The 18,138-nt window shown below is 40.0% G+C and overlaps 1 protein-coding gene across 1 annotated transcript in view; it reads left to right on the top strand.

Annotated features, from left to right (window-relative positions):
- LOC117300756 (adenylate cyclase type 3-like) overlaps window positions 1-18,138 on the top strand; it is a 94,187-nt gene that overhangs the window by 48,981 nt on the left and 27,068 nt on the right. The window contains exons 5-6 of the mRNA XM_033784539.1: window positions 12,678-12,789; window positions 17,118-17,245. Of these exons, the coding sequence (XP_033640430.1) occupies window positions 12,678-12,789; window positions 17,118-17,245 (240 nt within the window). The remainder of the gene's footprint in view (window positions 1-12,677; window positions 12,790-17,117; window positions 17,246-18,138) is intronic.

Genomic DNA, 18,138 nt, shown 5'->3' with positions numbered 1-18,138 from the left:
GACGTTCAACTGTCCCTTTATCTGTGCTAACGAGTCGTTTATAGTCTATCACTACAGATAATAACATCAACACAGAAATCTGTTATAGTACTTACCGTCAAACGTCTCAACTAAATGAGGGAAGTTTCACTCAAGAAGTTTTTCCTTCATGAGATCCATTTCGTTACGTTGTGTGTGGTTACACTGTGGAACACAGAGCGCGACCCCAGCAGACAAGTCACACGCTGCGTATTTTGCACAATACTTGAGTAAAATATCGTGGTTTACTAAACACCATGTAAACTTTTACAACCAGTTCAGTAAGATTTGCATAATATGTGTTTAAAGTTGCTAAGTTATGTAAACTATTAGTTTTACTAACTATTTGAGTAGTTTTTTATTTACACAAACATCTTGTTTAAATTTTTCATTAATTTTTACTTATGTTACGTATTTTTTTACTTAACACATTTAACATAACTTTTTTTTACCATTCTTTTTCTGAGTGCAGTGTCTTTAAATGAGACATTTTATTAAGTACACGACGAATTGTGTTTTTAAAGCTGTTTCAAAACATAAAGCTAATAACCAAAGTACTTATAAAGTGCATCACACAAGTATTGATGCACTTAAAACCAAATAATAAATGAAACAATTTAACAATTAAACAAGCGTGCAATTTTTAAGCAGCGATTTTAAATACAGTTTGGGTTCTTGACGTAATGTGTTAGTGCGTTCAATAGAGAAGTTCAAGAAAAATTCATGAATGACCAGTGTCCATGATGCTTAGTCCCTCGGATGGGACGTGGAGCCGCTGGTCCCGTACGTTGTTACTGGTGTAACGAGCATCAATGTTGAGCAAGACATTCTATGCCATGATAGTTTCAGACTTCATCAGCACATATTATCATGTTTTGTCTGATCAAACTTACCTTGTGAAATTAAATACCAATTTAATATGGGGTCCTTGGCCTCTACCAGGGCAGGTGCTTCGACATCGATTACATAGTTGATCAATCTTCTTGGGGGAAAATACCAGCAATCAAGTGATACAAAAAAAGCTTGTGCAAACAGGGACTCACACGACGCAATATATACTGGCCTTGCCCACTCCTTTGCTAAAGCACCTGCTATTTTGCTAAGTCTTGCATTTCAGATTATTTTCCGGAGCACTGAGTTGGAAATAGCAATACTAACTGCCGCTTGATATGATAAAACAATATTGAAGCAGTCGCGGTTTCACCTATAACAAATTCAATACAGCAACTTATATTTATTTAGACGTTCAAACACATTTTTTCAGATGAACATTGCTAGTAAAACAACAATGAAATTGTCTTTGTGTCCCTTAATAAACAAACTCAATAAATAGGATGACTTTGTGTTGAAAATGGAAAAAAAAGTAGATAATTGGCCTAAAAAACTATCTCAGATTACAAAATCGTAAAAGAGACAAACATTTTTATAGCTTCGAAGTTTTCAGAAGACTTTTCTTATGTAAAGGCTAACGGTAACAACACTTCGGATCATTGAGGCAAACTCTCGTCTGAAGCATAAGTAGATATTTAAACAATTATCTAAGATTACAACATTGTAAAAAAATAACCAGCAATTTTAATATCCTCGAAATTGGTTTGAAGACATGTCTTGTGTGAAGGCTGACAGTGGCAACACTTCGGATTTACCGTGCAAACTCGCGTCTGGAATTATTCAAGAACCATCGCTAACACCTCAACAAATTCTAATAAAAAAAAAATTCAGGCAGAAAACAAGTTTGAACAATAATTTGAACAATTATCTAAGATTACAAAATTTTAAAAAGGGACAAACTAATATTAATAGCGACGAAGTTGTTGGAGGATGGTTCTTGTTTTCATGGTTGACAGTGACAACACGTCGGATCATCGAAGAAAACTCTCGTCCGAAATTATTCAATAAGTACCTCTCACGTCCTATCGCTCACACCTCACAAACTTCTCAAAATTAAATTCCCAGGCAGGGAGTGAGTAATAATAACAGTAGATGGGTGTCGAGGCATTGCATGGTGAGCTATCAATGTATATTCAGATTGCGGTAACACCAAGTGTAGTGTTCTGGTACTTTGCTGTTATATTGGTTTGTTCTTCGAGAACTTGTCTTGCTGTTTATTATACTACTGCGGAGTAGATTTCGACATTTCGGAGACTGCTAAATGTTTGAGAACTCTCATAATTTATGGGAGGTAGGCAATCGGCTTCTACAATCGATTTCTACTTTTGCTTAGGGGAGATTCTTGTTATGAACTTCACTGCCGCGGAGTAAACTCTAGCTTGTTATAGATTAGTTCTTTGAGAACTTGATAGTATTCTACTATGGCAGAGTACATTTCGGTATGTACGAGACTTTTGAGTTGGAACTGTTCTGTTTTCCGGAATAAAATAGGCCTTGGAACTTCCCGTCATTAACTTCACTGCCGCGGAGTGAGTCTCCGGTCTCCGGTAATCGTCAGGCGACTGATTAGTGTTTTAGATGTTGGTCTCTTTAAAGAGATATAAATGATCCAGTAAAGTCACAATATGAATTAGCAGTATCACATAGGACTGATCCGACAAAGTGAGAAGTGATCCCTTAGCAATATGATGCACCTTTGTGAATCCACGACTTCGGCTTTGGATTCGGCGTCAGGCTCCGTTCTTTCGTCGTCTGAAGCCCTAAACACGTGCGCACTATTGTCAAAACAACCGAGGGTCCAAGCTAGCCGCAGAGTGGAATCTGGAACCGCAGCCGTGGTTTCGAAAATGCCCTATGTTTTAAATTTGTTCATGTTTGCATGATCTGCAAGGATTGGAGGACGGGGTTTTGGGTCTCATAATTACCCACCTGAGGTGAAAACCAACCCTGTCTGGATTGGAGGACGGGATTTTGGGTCTCATAATTACCCACCTGACGTGCAAACCAACCCTGTCTGAATTGTTTTCTTGTACCTGGCCATTGTGCGTCGGAAGCTTGATTTCCCCAAACGCTCATTATTCAACGCTGGTAAATTGAAGTCAGAGCGAGCAATAGGATGTTTGATAATCACATCCGAATCCCATACCTCGCGAGGTATCCATACTGCCTTCGAATGCGATTATGATACAAATTTTGACGTAGCAGCTCTAGTTTCGCTGTGAATATTTTGCAGAAGTTGAACATAAGTCAAATAATATTCCGAAATATTCATTTCAAATATCTGACGGTTTTAGAAAAATAGAAAATTGGCTTTCTATTGGTATATATTATTTGGGAATAAATCAAAATTGCATTCTCCCCAGACAAAAAACACACATGAATAACTCCGTCGAAAAGGTCACCAGGAAGAGCAAAAGCCAACAACAAGCTAAGACTAAAAATAGCAATCTACAAAAAAAAAAAAAAAAAAAAAACACTCATGTACGGAGCCGTAGGTCTAAACCTAATTAAAGGGTAATTTCTCAAAATAATTGTTAGTGAGGACCTGTTGATAGATAAACATTTGTGAGAAACGGCTCCTTCTCTGATGTAAAGTAGTTTTGAGTTTGGAAAGTTCCCAAATAAAGACTCCAGCAGGCCTGAAGCCTTTTTGAGGCATCTGAAAGCACATTCATTTGTGCAAAACAATAGTGTTTTTCCTGCACTATTCTCTTGAAACTTCGACGACCAATCGAGTCAAATATTTTGTTATTTTTTGTGGTGGTATGTTGGAATACACCTAGTAAAGAGTACTGGTATTTGACAATTACAAAAGGTGTCCAGTGCCTTTAAGAGATAACATTGCATTAACTTCCATATTACTAAGTGTGGGGTGGGGCAGAGGGGGGGGGGCTGCAGTCAGCGACTGCTCGATAGACGTAGTTTTATTTGACTTGTTCACAATTGTTTTGTTCAGGCTACAGTCCAAAGCCTTAATCAATAGTTTGCGTTTACCGTCCAGGCTTATGTTTTGCTATGCGCATAGTGCCGTGCACTTCCATGGTTAATTTATGTATTTTTTGTATGAAATTTGCATCGGGCTCAAAGACAATTAAATTTGGTTTTACCCATTTCCCCTGTGAGAAGAAACACAAAATAAAAAGTTAAAAATGCTCTAGAATTGCAAAGATCGTGGGTTCAAATGCCACCCGAATATTATACAAAATATGCCTTTGCTTTGATTTGTTTTCACAGAGCCCGGGTAATTACTGATGTAGGCCTATAACAAAAAAATGGGTACAAACCAAAACTAATATTAGTTTGTCTTAGTTGTAAAATTATGTTTTAGTGCATTTTTGCAATTTATGCATTCTCGGTTTAACGGTTTTTTTTAAGACCCAACCAAGCTTAACATTTTCTTCGGAAACCTAAACAAATTAATGTCCCATGCAGATCCGCCTGTTTGTATAGTTTACTAATTGATTGATTCATACGTGTAGAGTGCCTCACCATATTCCACTGTAGGAACTCAGTCACTGTCGTTCGCCTAGTGGTTTCTCGCTCTTATTAAAAATGTATTTGATGATATTGGGTCGACCGTGAGCAAACAGGTATGAGAAAACCACACGTGGTGTGCGAATATTGCTTCATATTATGGGTGTTAAAGACAGTGGTTATTGTCAAAGACCAGTCTTCTCACTTGTTGTATCTCAACACATGCAACACAAATAACAGAACCTGTGGACATTTTAGCTCAATTGGTCGTCGAAGTTGCGAGAAAATAATGAAAGAAAAACACCCGTGTCACACGAAGTTGTGTGCTTTCAAATGCTTAATTTCGAGACCTTAAAATCTATATCTGAGGTCTCGAAATCAAATTCGTGGAAAATAACTTCTTTGTCGAAAAGTACGTTTCTCACAATCTGTCATACTATAAACAGCTCCCCATTACTCGTAACCAAGTTAGGTTTTATACTAATAATTATTTTGAGTAATTACCAGTAATGTCCATTGCCTTTAAGAGAGCTTTGCGTTAACACCATGTGGATGTCTCTTTTTGGGTAGTGATGGTTCTACAAAGAACCGGTGGTTAACGACTCAACGTTTCGATGCTCCGATCGTCTTCGAATTCAGCATTCTCCCGAAGACGATCAGATCATTAAATCATACTTATCGAAACGATGAGTTCGTTAACCAGAGGTTCTTTTTAGAACCAACACTACTCAAAAAGATATAACATGGTTTTACCGCAAACCTCTCTTGTACTTCCATAATGCAACGTTTCAAACCTTACTTAGAACGGGTATTAACGTCGCCTCTCTAGTTTTGATGTCTCTAGTTTTGTCGTGAAATGCTAAGCATTTTACGAACAACTGTAATGTAGAACAAAATTTTGGGCTCAGCGGGGTGTTTTTTGAGGAGCATTTAGTTCTAAGAAGAATAAACAATTTTTTTTTAGAACCAAAATTTGCTGAAGAGTTGTTTTACGTGGTTGTACCTAAAGTTTTTTTTTATTGTTTTATATTTTTTTTTTACTTAGTAAAAAGTTGTTCTTATGGTCCACCCAAAATGAAAAACATAATTTCGATAGCATTTTGTTTTGGCCTAAGTTTTATTGAGTAAATTGTGTGTATAGCATACTCAACGTATATAGTTAGCTAGTGCAAAATGAGTCTCTACTGACTTGATATGCGTATAATAAGCAGAGGTAACCATGTTTCAGTCCCAAGAGTAGGTGGCAAGGTGTCCCGGCTGTGTTGCATTTGATTTGGGTGGATAGCCTAAATCAGTTTAGTGAAGCCCTCACCTTGAAGCGGCCGTCTGGCCTTGTTAAAGGCGATCTCTCAAAAAAAATATATTAAAGTAAAATAAAAGCACAGAGACATGCCAAGAGAGTGAAGCAACACAGAGTTGTGTTTAAATAAATTAGTATAATTATTGTGTTTGTTTTTGTGGTTGTTATGTTGGATATTGTCAATTAATAATTTGCTCACTATTTTTTAAAGGCCCTGGACACTATTGGTAGTTACTCAAAGTAATTATAGGCATGCAAACTTACTTGGGAACGAACAATGGAGAGCTGGTGAAGTAAACGTAGTTTTCGAAAAGAGGCAACAATGAAATACTTCAGCTATATAAGCCTTTTATGCACATGAAAACACATAATGTAATGCAACAAACAACATGTTTTTTTTTCTATTTCATTATTCTCTTGCGATGACAAATTGAATCCATATTTTCACATATTTGTTATAAGTGTATATCTGGATATACCAAGTGAGAAGACTGGTCTTTGACAATTACCAAATGTGTCCAGTGCCTTTAATCGAGATTGAGAAGGTAATATTTGTCACATTGTTTAATTTAATCTCAAAAAGCTTGAAAGTAGACCCTGTCGTAGATGCCTGGTTTCTGCAGAGTATTACATCGCCATTCTCCATTTGCTGTGCAGAAACCTTCTCAACGGTAAACATCATTTAATTAATGGGACACTATCTAAAAGCTTTTAAAAGCATCCCTCGAGTCTTACGAGACAAATACATCAAACGTGACCGTGATTATGTTTAGTCGAAGTACGCGAGCTTTATGCGCGGATATACATTTAAACACTCCATAATCATACATAAATGTAGCCTAAAGACCAACTTTAGTAAAGGTGTAAGGCCGGGACTAAGTTAATGTGCACGGTATGGATTGTATTAAGGATATGTGTGCCTAATTTCATAGAGCTGTTAGGCAAATCATATCGCTTAACAATGTCTGCTAAGCAGAATTGAGCAGGATAACAGTCACACACTTTACATGTGACTTGCAACGTTGACGGGTAACCTTATTCTGGTAGGAAAATGTACTGTGCTATTTAGTTTGGGTGCTTAAGCAGCTCAATGAAAGTAGGCCCTAGCCCCAATATCGTATACATAGCACAAACGTAGCTAAGCACAGTTACTTGTGCTAAATTACATGTACCATTTTGTGACTGGTATCCTTGCTAATATTGGTATATAAGCAAACGATTGTCAATCATGTTTTCGATGTATTAGAATGTTTCATGACACACCAATGTTTGAAGCTGGTCCATGTATAGTATACACATAATGAATGTTTATGAGTGCAATGGTGCGAATATGTTCATGAGTTGAAAGATGGTATACACATAATGAATGTTTATGAGTGCAATGGTGCGAATATGTTCATGAGTTGAAAGATGGAATGTTCTATTCAACGAGGCGGAGCCGAGTTGAATGGAACATTCCAGCTTTCAACGAATGAACATATTCGCACCATTGCACGAATGAAAAACATTCATTATTTGTTTTATATAACATCCAAGTAGAACTTTGTCATTTTGATTGAAAGAAACAACTTTTAAAACAAACAATTTTAACTGTAGAAGCCGAATGCTAGTAATTTTACTATGCCTTCTTGCAGTAACACCTGCTGCGTTACCAAAGACACGCGCACGCAGTGATGTTTTTACTCAGCTTTTTCGTTCCATCCGAAAAGTACCATTGCACGCTGGCAGCGTGCCAGCGTGCAATGGTACTTTTCGGATGGAACGAAAAAGCACGGCGAGTGACTCAGCGTGCAATGGTACTTTTATTTGCTATCACGTGACGGACAATCCTCCAATCAAATGGCAAGGATCTGCTTGGGTGTTATATTCAACGAGGCGGAGCCGAGTTGAATGGAACATTCCAGCTTTCAACGAATGAACATATTCGCACCATTGCACGAATGAAAAACATTCATTATTTGTTTTATATAACATCCAAGTAGATCTTTGTCATTTTTATTGAAAGATACAACTTTCAAAACAAACAATTTCAACTGTAGAAGCCGAATGCTAGTAATTTTACTATGCCTTCTTGCAGTAACACCTGCTGCGTTACCAAAGACACGCGCACGCAGTGATGTTTTTACTCAGCTTTTTCGTTCCATCCGAAAAGTACCATTGCACGCTGCCAGCGTGCAATGGTACTTTTCGGATGGAACGAAAAAGCACGGTGAGTGACTCAGCGTGCAATGGTACTTTTATTTGCTATCACGTGACAGACAATCCTCCAATCAAATGGCAAGGATCGGCTTGGGTGTTATATAACATCTTTTAACCACAGCCTAGATTCCGGTTCCCGTTAATTTTAGAGGCACGGAACATGTTCACTGTGGGTGCGTTCGTTAAGCTCCCCTGGGTCTACCCCGGTGTGTGGCTGTTTTTTTTTCCCAGGACGAACGTGGGTATAGGATTTGCAAAAAGTTGGGTCCATATTAATAGTATTGCTTTTCGGCTAGAAGCTGTGCCAAGCAACACATTCTGTATCATCATCATTGGGTGCGTTCGATTAGCTTTCCTGGGTCTACCCCGCGGTGCTCACTCGGGTGAGCCCCTGACAAGAGCTAAACGAACGACCACTCACCGCTCTCGTAGTGACGTCATGCACGCCCCAAGTGACCCACTCCAGAAGCAGGGCACTGGGGGCTGACCCGGGTGAGCCCTTGGAACGACGTAAAAGCTATTCGAACGCACCGGGGGCAGTCCAGGGTCGACCCAGGAAAGCAAAACGAACGCACCCAATGGCGCCCCATGCTGGTATTTTAACACCGTGATTGTTGTTGGTAGGTCACGGTGGTTAATGCCAGAGTCCTGCAGCTACAGGGTGTCCAAATTGTTGCTGCAGGACGCCCTCTTGGATCTTTTGTCATGTTAAGGCTCCCATAGTAAAACTTGACCCATCTCTTGTCTGCTCACTCTCAGTCTCCTTCGGAGTAAGGCATGCGATTTTTTCGGGATGTTTCCGTAGGTGTGATGATTGTTTTGTTTCGTGGTTTTGCCAAGGGATGTTTAATGCTGTTCGTGACAACCGTGTTCTGTATAGTAGTACACAATTTGTGTAAAACGCTCGGTGAGTTTCGGCTGTAAATTTATACAAAACAACAGTGTTGGCCTAGACTCTATACTGGTAGTCATCATCGTGTTGACTTAACGAGTGTGTCCATCTGTCTCTATCAAGCTAAGTGCTAGAAAGAGATAGACCACTTAAAACAATTCCAGCCTCCATGGTGGATCTGTTTAGGTCATGCTGGGACTATACCTCTATCACCAGGGGCGTCAGGTTTCTAAGAAGGACACCATATCCAGATATAGGTTTATTCAATTTGGAACCAAGTTTCCGCATTCTGCGTAATCGAATATAGAAATCCAGTTTATGTAGTGTGTCTGATGTAGTGGACTATGAATATTCTTCTAGTGTAATATAACTAAGTTTATTAAAGGGCTTTTTGTTTTGAACCGACCATACGGCGGGTTACTGGCCCCAGCAAAACGGTGGGCTACTGGCCCCACCAAACGGCGGGCTACTGGCCCCAGCAAACGGCGGGCTACTGGCCCCACCAAACGGTGGGCTACTGGTCCCACCAAACGGCGGGCTACTGGTCCCACCAAACGGTGGGCTACTGGCCCCACCAAACGGTGGGCTACTGGCCCCACCAAACGGCGGGCTACTGGTCCCACCAAACGGCGGGCTACTGGCCCCACCAAACGGCGGGCTACTGGCCCCACCAAACGGTGGGCTACTGGTCCCACCAAACGGCGGGCTACTGGTCCGACCAAACGGTGGGCTACTGGCCCCACCAAACGGCGGGCTACTGGTCCCACCAAACGGTGGGCTACTGGCCCCACCAAACGGTGGGCTACTGGGACCACCAAACGGCGGGCTACTGGCCCCAGCAAAACGGTGGGTTACTGGCCCCAGCAAAACGGCGGGCTACTGGTCCCACCAAACGGTGGGCTACTGGTCCACCAAACGGCGGGCTACTGGTCCCACCAAACGGTGGGCTACTGGTCCCACCAAACGACGGGCTACTGGTCCCACCAAACGGCGGGCTACTGGCCCCACCAAACGGCGGGCTACTGGTCCCACCAAACGGTGGGCTACTGGCCCCACCAAACGGTGGGCTACTGGTCCCACCAAACGGTGGGCTACTGGCCCCACCAAACGGTGGGCTACTGGCCCCACCAAACGGCGGGCTACTGGCCCCACCAAACGGCGGGCTACTGGCCCCACCAAACGGTGGGCTACTGGTCCCACCAAACGGTGGGCTACTGGCCCCACCAAACGGTGGGCTACTGGCCCCACCGAACGGTGGGCTACTGGCCCCACCGAACGGTGGGCTACTGGCCCCACCAAACGGCGGGCTACAGGTCCCACCATACGGTGGGCTACAGGTCCCACCAAACGGTGGGCTACTGGTCCCACCAAACGGTGGGCTACTGGCCCCACCAAACGGTGGGCTACTGGCCCCACCAAACGGTGGGCTACTGGCCCCACCAAACGGTGGGCTACTGGCCCCACCAAACGGTGGGCTACTGGTCCCACCAAACGGCGGGCTACTGGTCCCACCAAACGGTGTGCTACTGGCCCCACCAAACGGTGGGCTACTGGTCCCACCACACGGCGGGCTACTGGTCCAACCAAACGGCGGGCTACTGGCCCCACCAAACGGTGGGCTACTGGCCCCACCAAACGGTGGGCTACTGGTCCCACCAAACGGTGGGCTACTGGCCCCACCAAACGGTGGGCTACTGGCCCCACCAAACGGCGGGCTACTGGCCCCACCAAACGGTGGGCTACAGGTCCCACCATACGGCAGGGATAGATCACGCATGAAGTGGTTTAGAACTCATTTTGCGAGGCTTTTTATCAGGCAAATGTGCCGCACAGATGGTTCTTGAAATCTTTTACGGCATTTCAGTTTTGAGAATACTCACGAACCATTAGTACGGTCTGCTTTATTTTATTCTATTGTTATCTTTATCCCATTGCTTAAAAGAAAAAAAAGAAAATATATATATATATTCGACCCTGCCCAGAAGTGTTTTCCTTTAAAGACACTGGACACCTTCGGTAATATTTTCATAGACCAGTCTTCTTACTACGTGAATCTCAACATATGAACCAAATAATAAACCTGTGAACATTTGATCTCAACTAGTCGTCGTCTTGGGTCTCGAAATCAAATTCAAGTGAGAAACTACTCCTTGCCCCCCAAAAACGCAACTCTAGAGGGAGCCGTTTCTCACACTGTTTTATTTTATAAACAGCTCCCCATTTCTCGTTACCAAGTGAGTTGCTAAAAAAAATTTGAGCATTTACCAATAGTATCCAGTGCCCTTATGCAGCTCTATGAAATTGAGTCCTGTCATGGTTATCAAAAATCTGCTAAGCATGAAATTTGATCCTTGATAAAAACAGGATAACCAGCCAAATTTCCACGTGATTTTCAGGATAAGCAAACAACATCTGAATACCAGTAACAAGCAATATGCAACAAATGGAAATTTAGTCGATAATCCTGTTTTTTTTTAAGAAAGAAATTTCATGCTAAGCAAATTTTGGTGCTTAGCAGCTCTATGAATTTCGGCCCTGCACGGACGGCTTGATTACAAAATCGTGTTTTGTAACCTTGCACTTGTATGCAGATGAAACTTACATACGCAGACTTAATAGCAATTGAAACCCCTTGCACGACCGGAAACAATTAATTTTGAACAAATTGTATAGCACTATTATGTCCGTTCGAAGGATTATACGGGTAAATATCCCAAGGCAAGATCGTTAAGAGATGTAATTATCTCTGAAATCCATTATTCATTTGGCAAAATCCTTCAAATACTTTTTTTTTTCTTACTTGATTTTTATTTTGTTTTATTTTTTTTGAGATGAAAATGTTGACGTCATTTTAAATTGACTTTGGAATTACATACAGCACACCGGTAGTTAGTTACTGTTTAATTTCGTCAGTGTCCTATTTTTTATATATAAAAAAGTATGGTTTTGCGGTGACACAATGTCAAATCTCTTAAGTAAGTTGTGCTGGCTCGGAGACGAGCCGGTTTGTACTGATCAACGTTTCGATCATTTTGTTTTGGCCGTCTTCTGGAGAGGAGCACACTGATCGAAACCGGCTCTTTTTAGGGCCACCACTTCTCACAACGAGATTTTACATGGTGTCACCGGAAATCTTAATACTTAGTATTTTCCTCCATGCATAACTCAAAAACTAGCTTTCACAGTTCTCGGTGCATCTCAACATTATGCAAACATTAACAAACCTGTTAAAATTTGAGCTCAATCGGTCGTCGACGTTGCGAGATAATAATGAAAGAAAAAACACCCGTGTCACAAGGGTTATTCCGAGACCTCAAGTTCTAAATCTGAGGTCTCGAAATCAAATTCGTTGAAAAATACTTCATTCTCGAAAACTACATTACATTACAGAGGGAGTCATTTCTCACAATGTTTTATACTATCATCCTCTCCCTATTACTCTCTACCAGGAAAGGTTTTATGCTAATAATTAATTTGAGTAATTACCAACAGAGTCCACTGCCTTTAACGTTTGTCTGTCCATAGCTAAGGAAACAAAAGCATATCGCTTAACCTAGTTATACCTAATGCTGTATTGAAATTGCTGCTTAGTGGTGAACCATTGTGTACCTAATACATCATACATCATACTATAATTATTGCGTTTGTAATTTCGAGATAAATGTGCTTAATTGTATCGTATGACAGCATTGCGAAATATGTTCCTGGATGAATAAGTCTTATCTTAAATTCAAATAATTGTGATATTACTGTTCATTTTCTCTTTGGTGTAGTAACAACACGGTATAAGTTGTAACACTTCTTTTCAGCATTGCTCCGTGTTTAACCAAGTGTCGAACGTAACCAAGCACAGTTTGGAAAATGTCTCAATACTTACAACGCCTTTTTTGTATACTCCCACAGTATTCTCTTTGCTGATATAGTTGGATTCACGGCTATGTCTTCAAAGATGTCAGCCAAGGAGCTGGTTAAGACGCTGAATGCCTTGTTTGCAAACTTCGACAAGTTAGCCGAGGTAAGAGTTCTTTGGCAATCTGGAATGCGTAAGAGTGCCGGCCCTTCATTGGTTGCTAATAAAGCAAAAAGAAGTGCAAGAAGCTATTGCTAGAATGATTCTCGACATGGACTTTTTCAATTTATGAGTGTGTTCGTGTGTGTGATTTGTTTTTGTTCTGTGCAGAGTGAAAACCTTTTCAAAAAGATTGCCTGTTCAACAACACAACCATACCCTGGCATGTATGCTTTGTTTTTGAAAGAGCAACGGCATTAAGACATAATTGTCGTTGGTAGGGCAACCTATGAGGAATGTAAATTTATACTGGAGCATTTCAAGGGCACCAAGGCAATGACCAGGGGGCATGGGGGCGATCGCATTTGTTGCCTCCGTGAGTCTCATTTCTGAGTTCTACATGCTGGGGTCGAAAAAGTGAATGCGAAAAATACAGCTGATGTTTGCCGTCTATTCGAAAGCGAGATTCAGTGCAGTCTTTTGACATGTTTTTCTTTTTATTTGAATCATTCTGGGATACAGTCAAACAAATACCCCCTTCAAAAATGCATTTTTTATTTCATATTTTTTGTTTTCGTTATGTCTGGAGCAAAAGAGATTGGATTTCTATAGGCCCATTAAAAGGGCAAATCCTTTTTATCATTCGTCATGAGCGCGAGCATTGACCCTTTATACTTTCCTATGATGGAGAGGCTTCGTATGGGAGGGTAACAACGGAGAAATACTCAAGGGAAGATTGGATGGATGGGAGAAGCGGAAGGAAGGAACAAGCAAAGGATGAAAATGAATTGTATATGACATTTTGTGATCCATTGGCTTGATACATTGAGAACCTACAGTGCACAGCCATCTGCATCTGTCTGTCACACTGCGTCACGGTTGATATCTCAACACATTTGGTTATTAAAGGGTTCGGGTACTTTTTCAAAATGTCCACAGGTTTACATAAAACTTACAGGGTTTGAAGATCATGATAGTGGAAAGCTTCCCTTCAAATATTACTTCCTGAGGTGCTGTAGTTTTTGTGAAATTAGTAAAACAATGTCATAAAAATACGTTTGTAAATTAATGCTTAAAATAATTTTCGTCTCATGAGACGAAAATTATTTCCATGAAATTTTTTACTCATTTCCCCAAAACAACAGCACCTCATCACGTAATAATTTATTTGAAGTGAAACTTTCTAGTATCATTATCTTCAAACTGTGTAAGTTTAGTGTAAATCTGTGGACAGTGTGTTTTTTGTTCTACAAAAAGTACATACACGTGATTATTGTCTTGCTTGGATATATTTTCCACTATACTTTGAAATGGAATTTCCAAATGTTTGTTTTGTCGAATACGTCTACATTTATAAAGGATAAAAACAGTCAAGCTCCTCCAAGAGCCAATGTCAGTATCTCCTTTAAATTGAATTTACTCAGACTAAGCAGACAATGGAGGAATGCACAACGGAAGATTGATGGGGATGGGATAGCGGGAAGCGGAAGGAACGAACGAGCAAATGATGCAAATAACGTTCGTCCTGGAAAAAAAACCGCCACACACCGGGGTCGACCCGGGGAAGCTAAACGAACGCACCCAGTATTTTCCTGCAAGGTGTGAACTACATTTGAATAGTGACATCTACTCATTTTGCATAGCAAAGCAAGGTGCTATGGCGCAATATACAGCCAGTCGGACAAGGAACACCGGAGCGATGGCGAACCCCTTTTCTTTTCGATAAGTGCACTCACTGTTCTTTAACGTGCGTTACACAATACACGATAAGTGCACTGGGTTATTTTACGCGCGGTACACAATACACTGGACCAACATCTCTACGTCCCAGACGAAGGACGAAACAATGGTTAAGTGTCTTGCTTAAGGACACAGGTGTCCCGACTGCTGGGACTCGAACTCACACTCTGCTGATCAGAAACACTAGAGACACTTCAACAGTTGTTGATAACCCAGGTCGAAAACCATGGAAAGCCAAAAATGAAAAAACAAAAGAGATGGTAACAGTTTGTAACAGTTTGTAACATTATCACTCAAAAATAGTGTCGGGTTTGTTTTGGGGGTTTGTGTTTTTACTGTTAGAGATTTATTTTCTTTGCCAACCGAGTTTTGTAACAATGTCATACAATTATTCAAAAATAGTGTTATGTTTCTTGGGTATGTGTATTCTTGTGAGAGATTTATACTTCTAATTAAAATTAGTTCAAATGAAAAGAAAAAACAAAATTGTATAATCTTTAAATAGGTACATGTAATATGCTTTGCAAGCAGCTGTACAAGATAGAACAAAAGTCTGTATCGGAAGTGTCTATATTTCACCAGGAGCACTATGACCTGACATTGTCTCCCGAGGCCCTAAAGCGGGCCCTGAACCACACAGCGTAAATGATACAACTCCCATTATCTCCCCACCCCACATTTTAAGACGAATTGACGCCCATGGCTGCCTTGTAGGGTAATAAGAGGTTTGTTTCACATCCAATTAATCGGGATTGCTGTAGAAAACGATGCAATTAAAGGGTACACATTTGAACAATACAAGGCTAAATAGCCATTTTAAGGCAAAAACAGGCTCCCGTCATTTCATACTAAGGGAGGTCGGATTTTCCTAATATTGTATACAACCTCAAGGCTACCTATGACCCACCTACAATCAAACCAAATTTCAGCCAAATCCGTTGACCCACACCTTATGACGGTCTGCATGGTCCTCTCGTGGACATGCACTTGTAACTGCGTAGACATGTCACTCCGGGTTTTCGGCGATATCTTAAAAAAAAATAAAAAAAAAAAAACATTTTGAAATTTAGTTTCCACAGTTTTGTTTGTTTGCTGTATACGTGTACATGTATACATAATAAAAAGGTCAGGCTCTTACAGGACCCACCGAACTTTTCATTTAAAGGGAAGGTACACGTTTGGTTATTACTCAAAACAAATATCAACTTAAAAACTGGCTTGTGACGAGCATTGGAGAGCTGTTGATAGTATCACACATTGTGAGAAAAGGCTCCCTCTGAAGTAGCATAGATTTTGAGAAAGAGCTAATTTCTCACTAAAATAATAAAGGAGTTCTAGCTAGAAGTGTTTTATTCCTATCTGAAACCACACAAATTCGTCCAACATTGGTGTTTTTCTCTCATCATTTTCACGTAATTTAGCTCAAATTTTCACATGCTTGTTATTGTATGCTTATGTAGGGATACACCATGTGAGAATACTGGTCTTTGACATTTACCAATAGTGTCCAGTGTCTTTAAATTGAATTTACTCAGACTAAGCAGACAGTTGCTACGTGCCATGGTACGGGTTCGGGACAAGCTTTTGTGTTGTCAAGAGACAGCGAACACCCAAACACAATTTCGAATGAAATTAAGTGACACAATGGTCCCAGGGTTTAGATGGAGGTTGCTATACAAAAAGCCTTTTTTTTTTTTTTTTTAATCAACTGTCTCTATAGTGAGAGGAATTCAAATTAAACGTGTGATTATATAAAGCTGGACGTTGTGTGTACCAGACAGTATACTCAAATATTATTCGCAAATGGCTTATTGCTACACAAAAGGTTGCAACGAGCCACTTGACTTATCAAATGTCCCTATAGTCTGAATATTTCAAATTCAACTTATGAACGAAAAAGACTTCAAGCCAAATTTGATAACAATCGTACCAACGTTGTTGCAAAGGTCATGCGCTTCACTAATTTTGAAATGTTTGGTCGTCTGGAGTATTTTTGTATTTTTGTATTATGTATTTTGAATATAGATGAACAGAACCACTATGACAATAATATTTATATATGTAGCTTGTTGGTTAATTTTTCGACACTTTTGCTTTTGTTATTAAGCCTATTGTCGATAGCTTTTCCTTGACTGTCTAGTACTTTTAAGGTGTTTTTTTACGACACAAAACACAATGTCCACAGTTATTTGCATTAAACTGCGGTTTAAATTTAAAGATGGTAGAAGTATTCCCCGAAACAGTTCATTGCAGAGGTGCTGTTATTTTTGAGATACGATTACACAACATATCACGAAATTAATTTTCATCTGAGGAGACACACATGATTTTAGCATGTAGGCTTACGAAGGATTTACGCGACTTTCCTAAAAACATTGCTCTGTTATTTCCACATTTTATTTTCGCAAACACTTGACAACCTTGGAAACTGAAACTTATACACTTCGTTATTCACATTAACTGGAGATCCATGCATTGCCAAACACTTTATCTACCAAAAGATAACAAAACATTTTTGGAGATTGTCAAAAAAACGAACAATTAAACACAACAAATATATTTTTGTTTTGCTCTTATTTTGTTTCTTTTTGCAGAAGCACCACCAGTTACGGATCAAGATTCTTGGCGATTGTTACTACTGCATATGCGGAGTGCCAGAACAGCGAGCTGATCACGCTGCTTGCTGCGTACAGATGGGTCTAGATATGGTGGTTGCAATAGCGTGAGTTATAAATCAATGCTTCGTTTATGGTTAAAGGATTCGAGTACTGTTTCAAAATGTCCACAGATTTACATTAAACAGATTTACATAATAGGGGAAAGCTTCCCTTTAAATATTACCAACTGAGGTTGTGTAGTTTTTGAGAAATGAGTAAAACAAGTCTCAAAATAATTTTCGTCTCAGGAAGATGAAAATTAATTTAGCATGAAAAATCCCATTAACCAGTTATAATGTTATACAAAAACCATAGCATAACTGGTTAATACGTTTTTACATGCTAATCCACTGAGACGAAAATTATTTGTTTTACTCATTTCTCAAAAACTACAGCACCTCAGTTAGTATAATTTCAAGGGAAGCTTTCTACTATCATAATCTTCGAACTGTTTAAGTTTGATGTATTTCTGTGGACATTGTGTTTTGTGTTGGAAAGGTACATAAAGACCCTAGCCAGTGGACACTGGTAATTGGTAATTGTCAAGGACCAGTCTTCTCACTTGCTGTATCTCAACATATGCATAAAATAACAAACCAGTGAAAATTTGAGCTCGATTAGTCGTCGGAGTTGCGAGATAACTATGATAGAAAAAACACCCTTTCACACGAAGTTGGGTGCTTTCAGATGCTTGATTTTGGGACCTCAAATTCTAAACTTGAGGTCTCGAAATCAAATTCGTTGAAAATTACTTCTTTATTGAAAACTATACTTCACCTCAGAGGGAGCCGTTTCTCACAATGTGTTATACTACCAACCTCTCCCCATTACTCGTTACCAAGTAAGGTTTATGCTAATAGTTATTTTAAGTAATTACCAATAGTGTCCACTGCCTTTAATGTTATTCGTTAAATTATTAGAGTGGAAAAATCAGCCTAGACGAGGCCATTATGACGAT

The sequence above is a fragment of the Asterias rubens genome, chromosome 16 (assembly GCF_902459465.1).
Source record: "Asterias rubens chromosome 16, eAstRub1.3, whole genome shotgun sequence".
NCBI classification, from domain to species: Eukaryota; Metazoa; Echinodermata; class Asteroidea; order Forcipulatida; family Asteriidae; genus Asterias; species Asterias rubens.
Note: the sequence above shows the minus strand (reverse complement) of the source record. Positions and strands in the feature narration are given on the sequence as shown.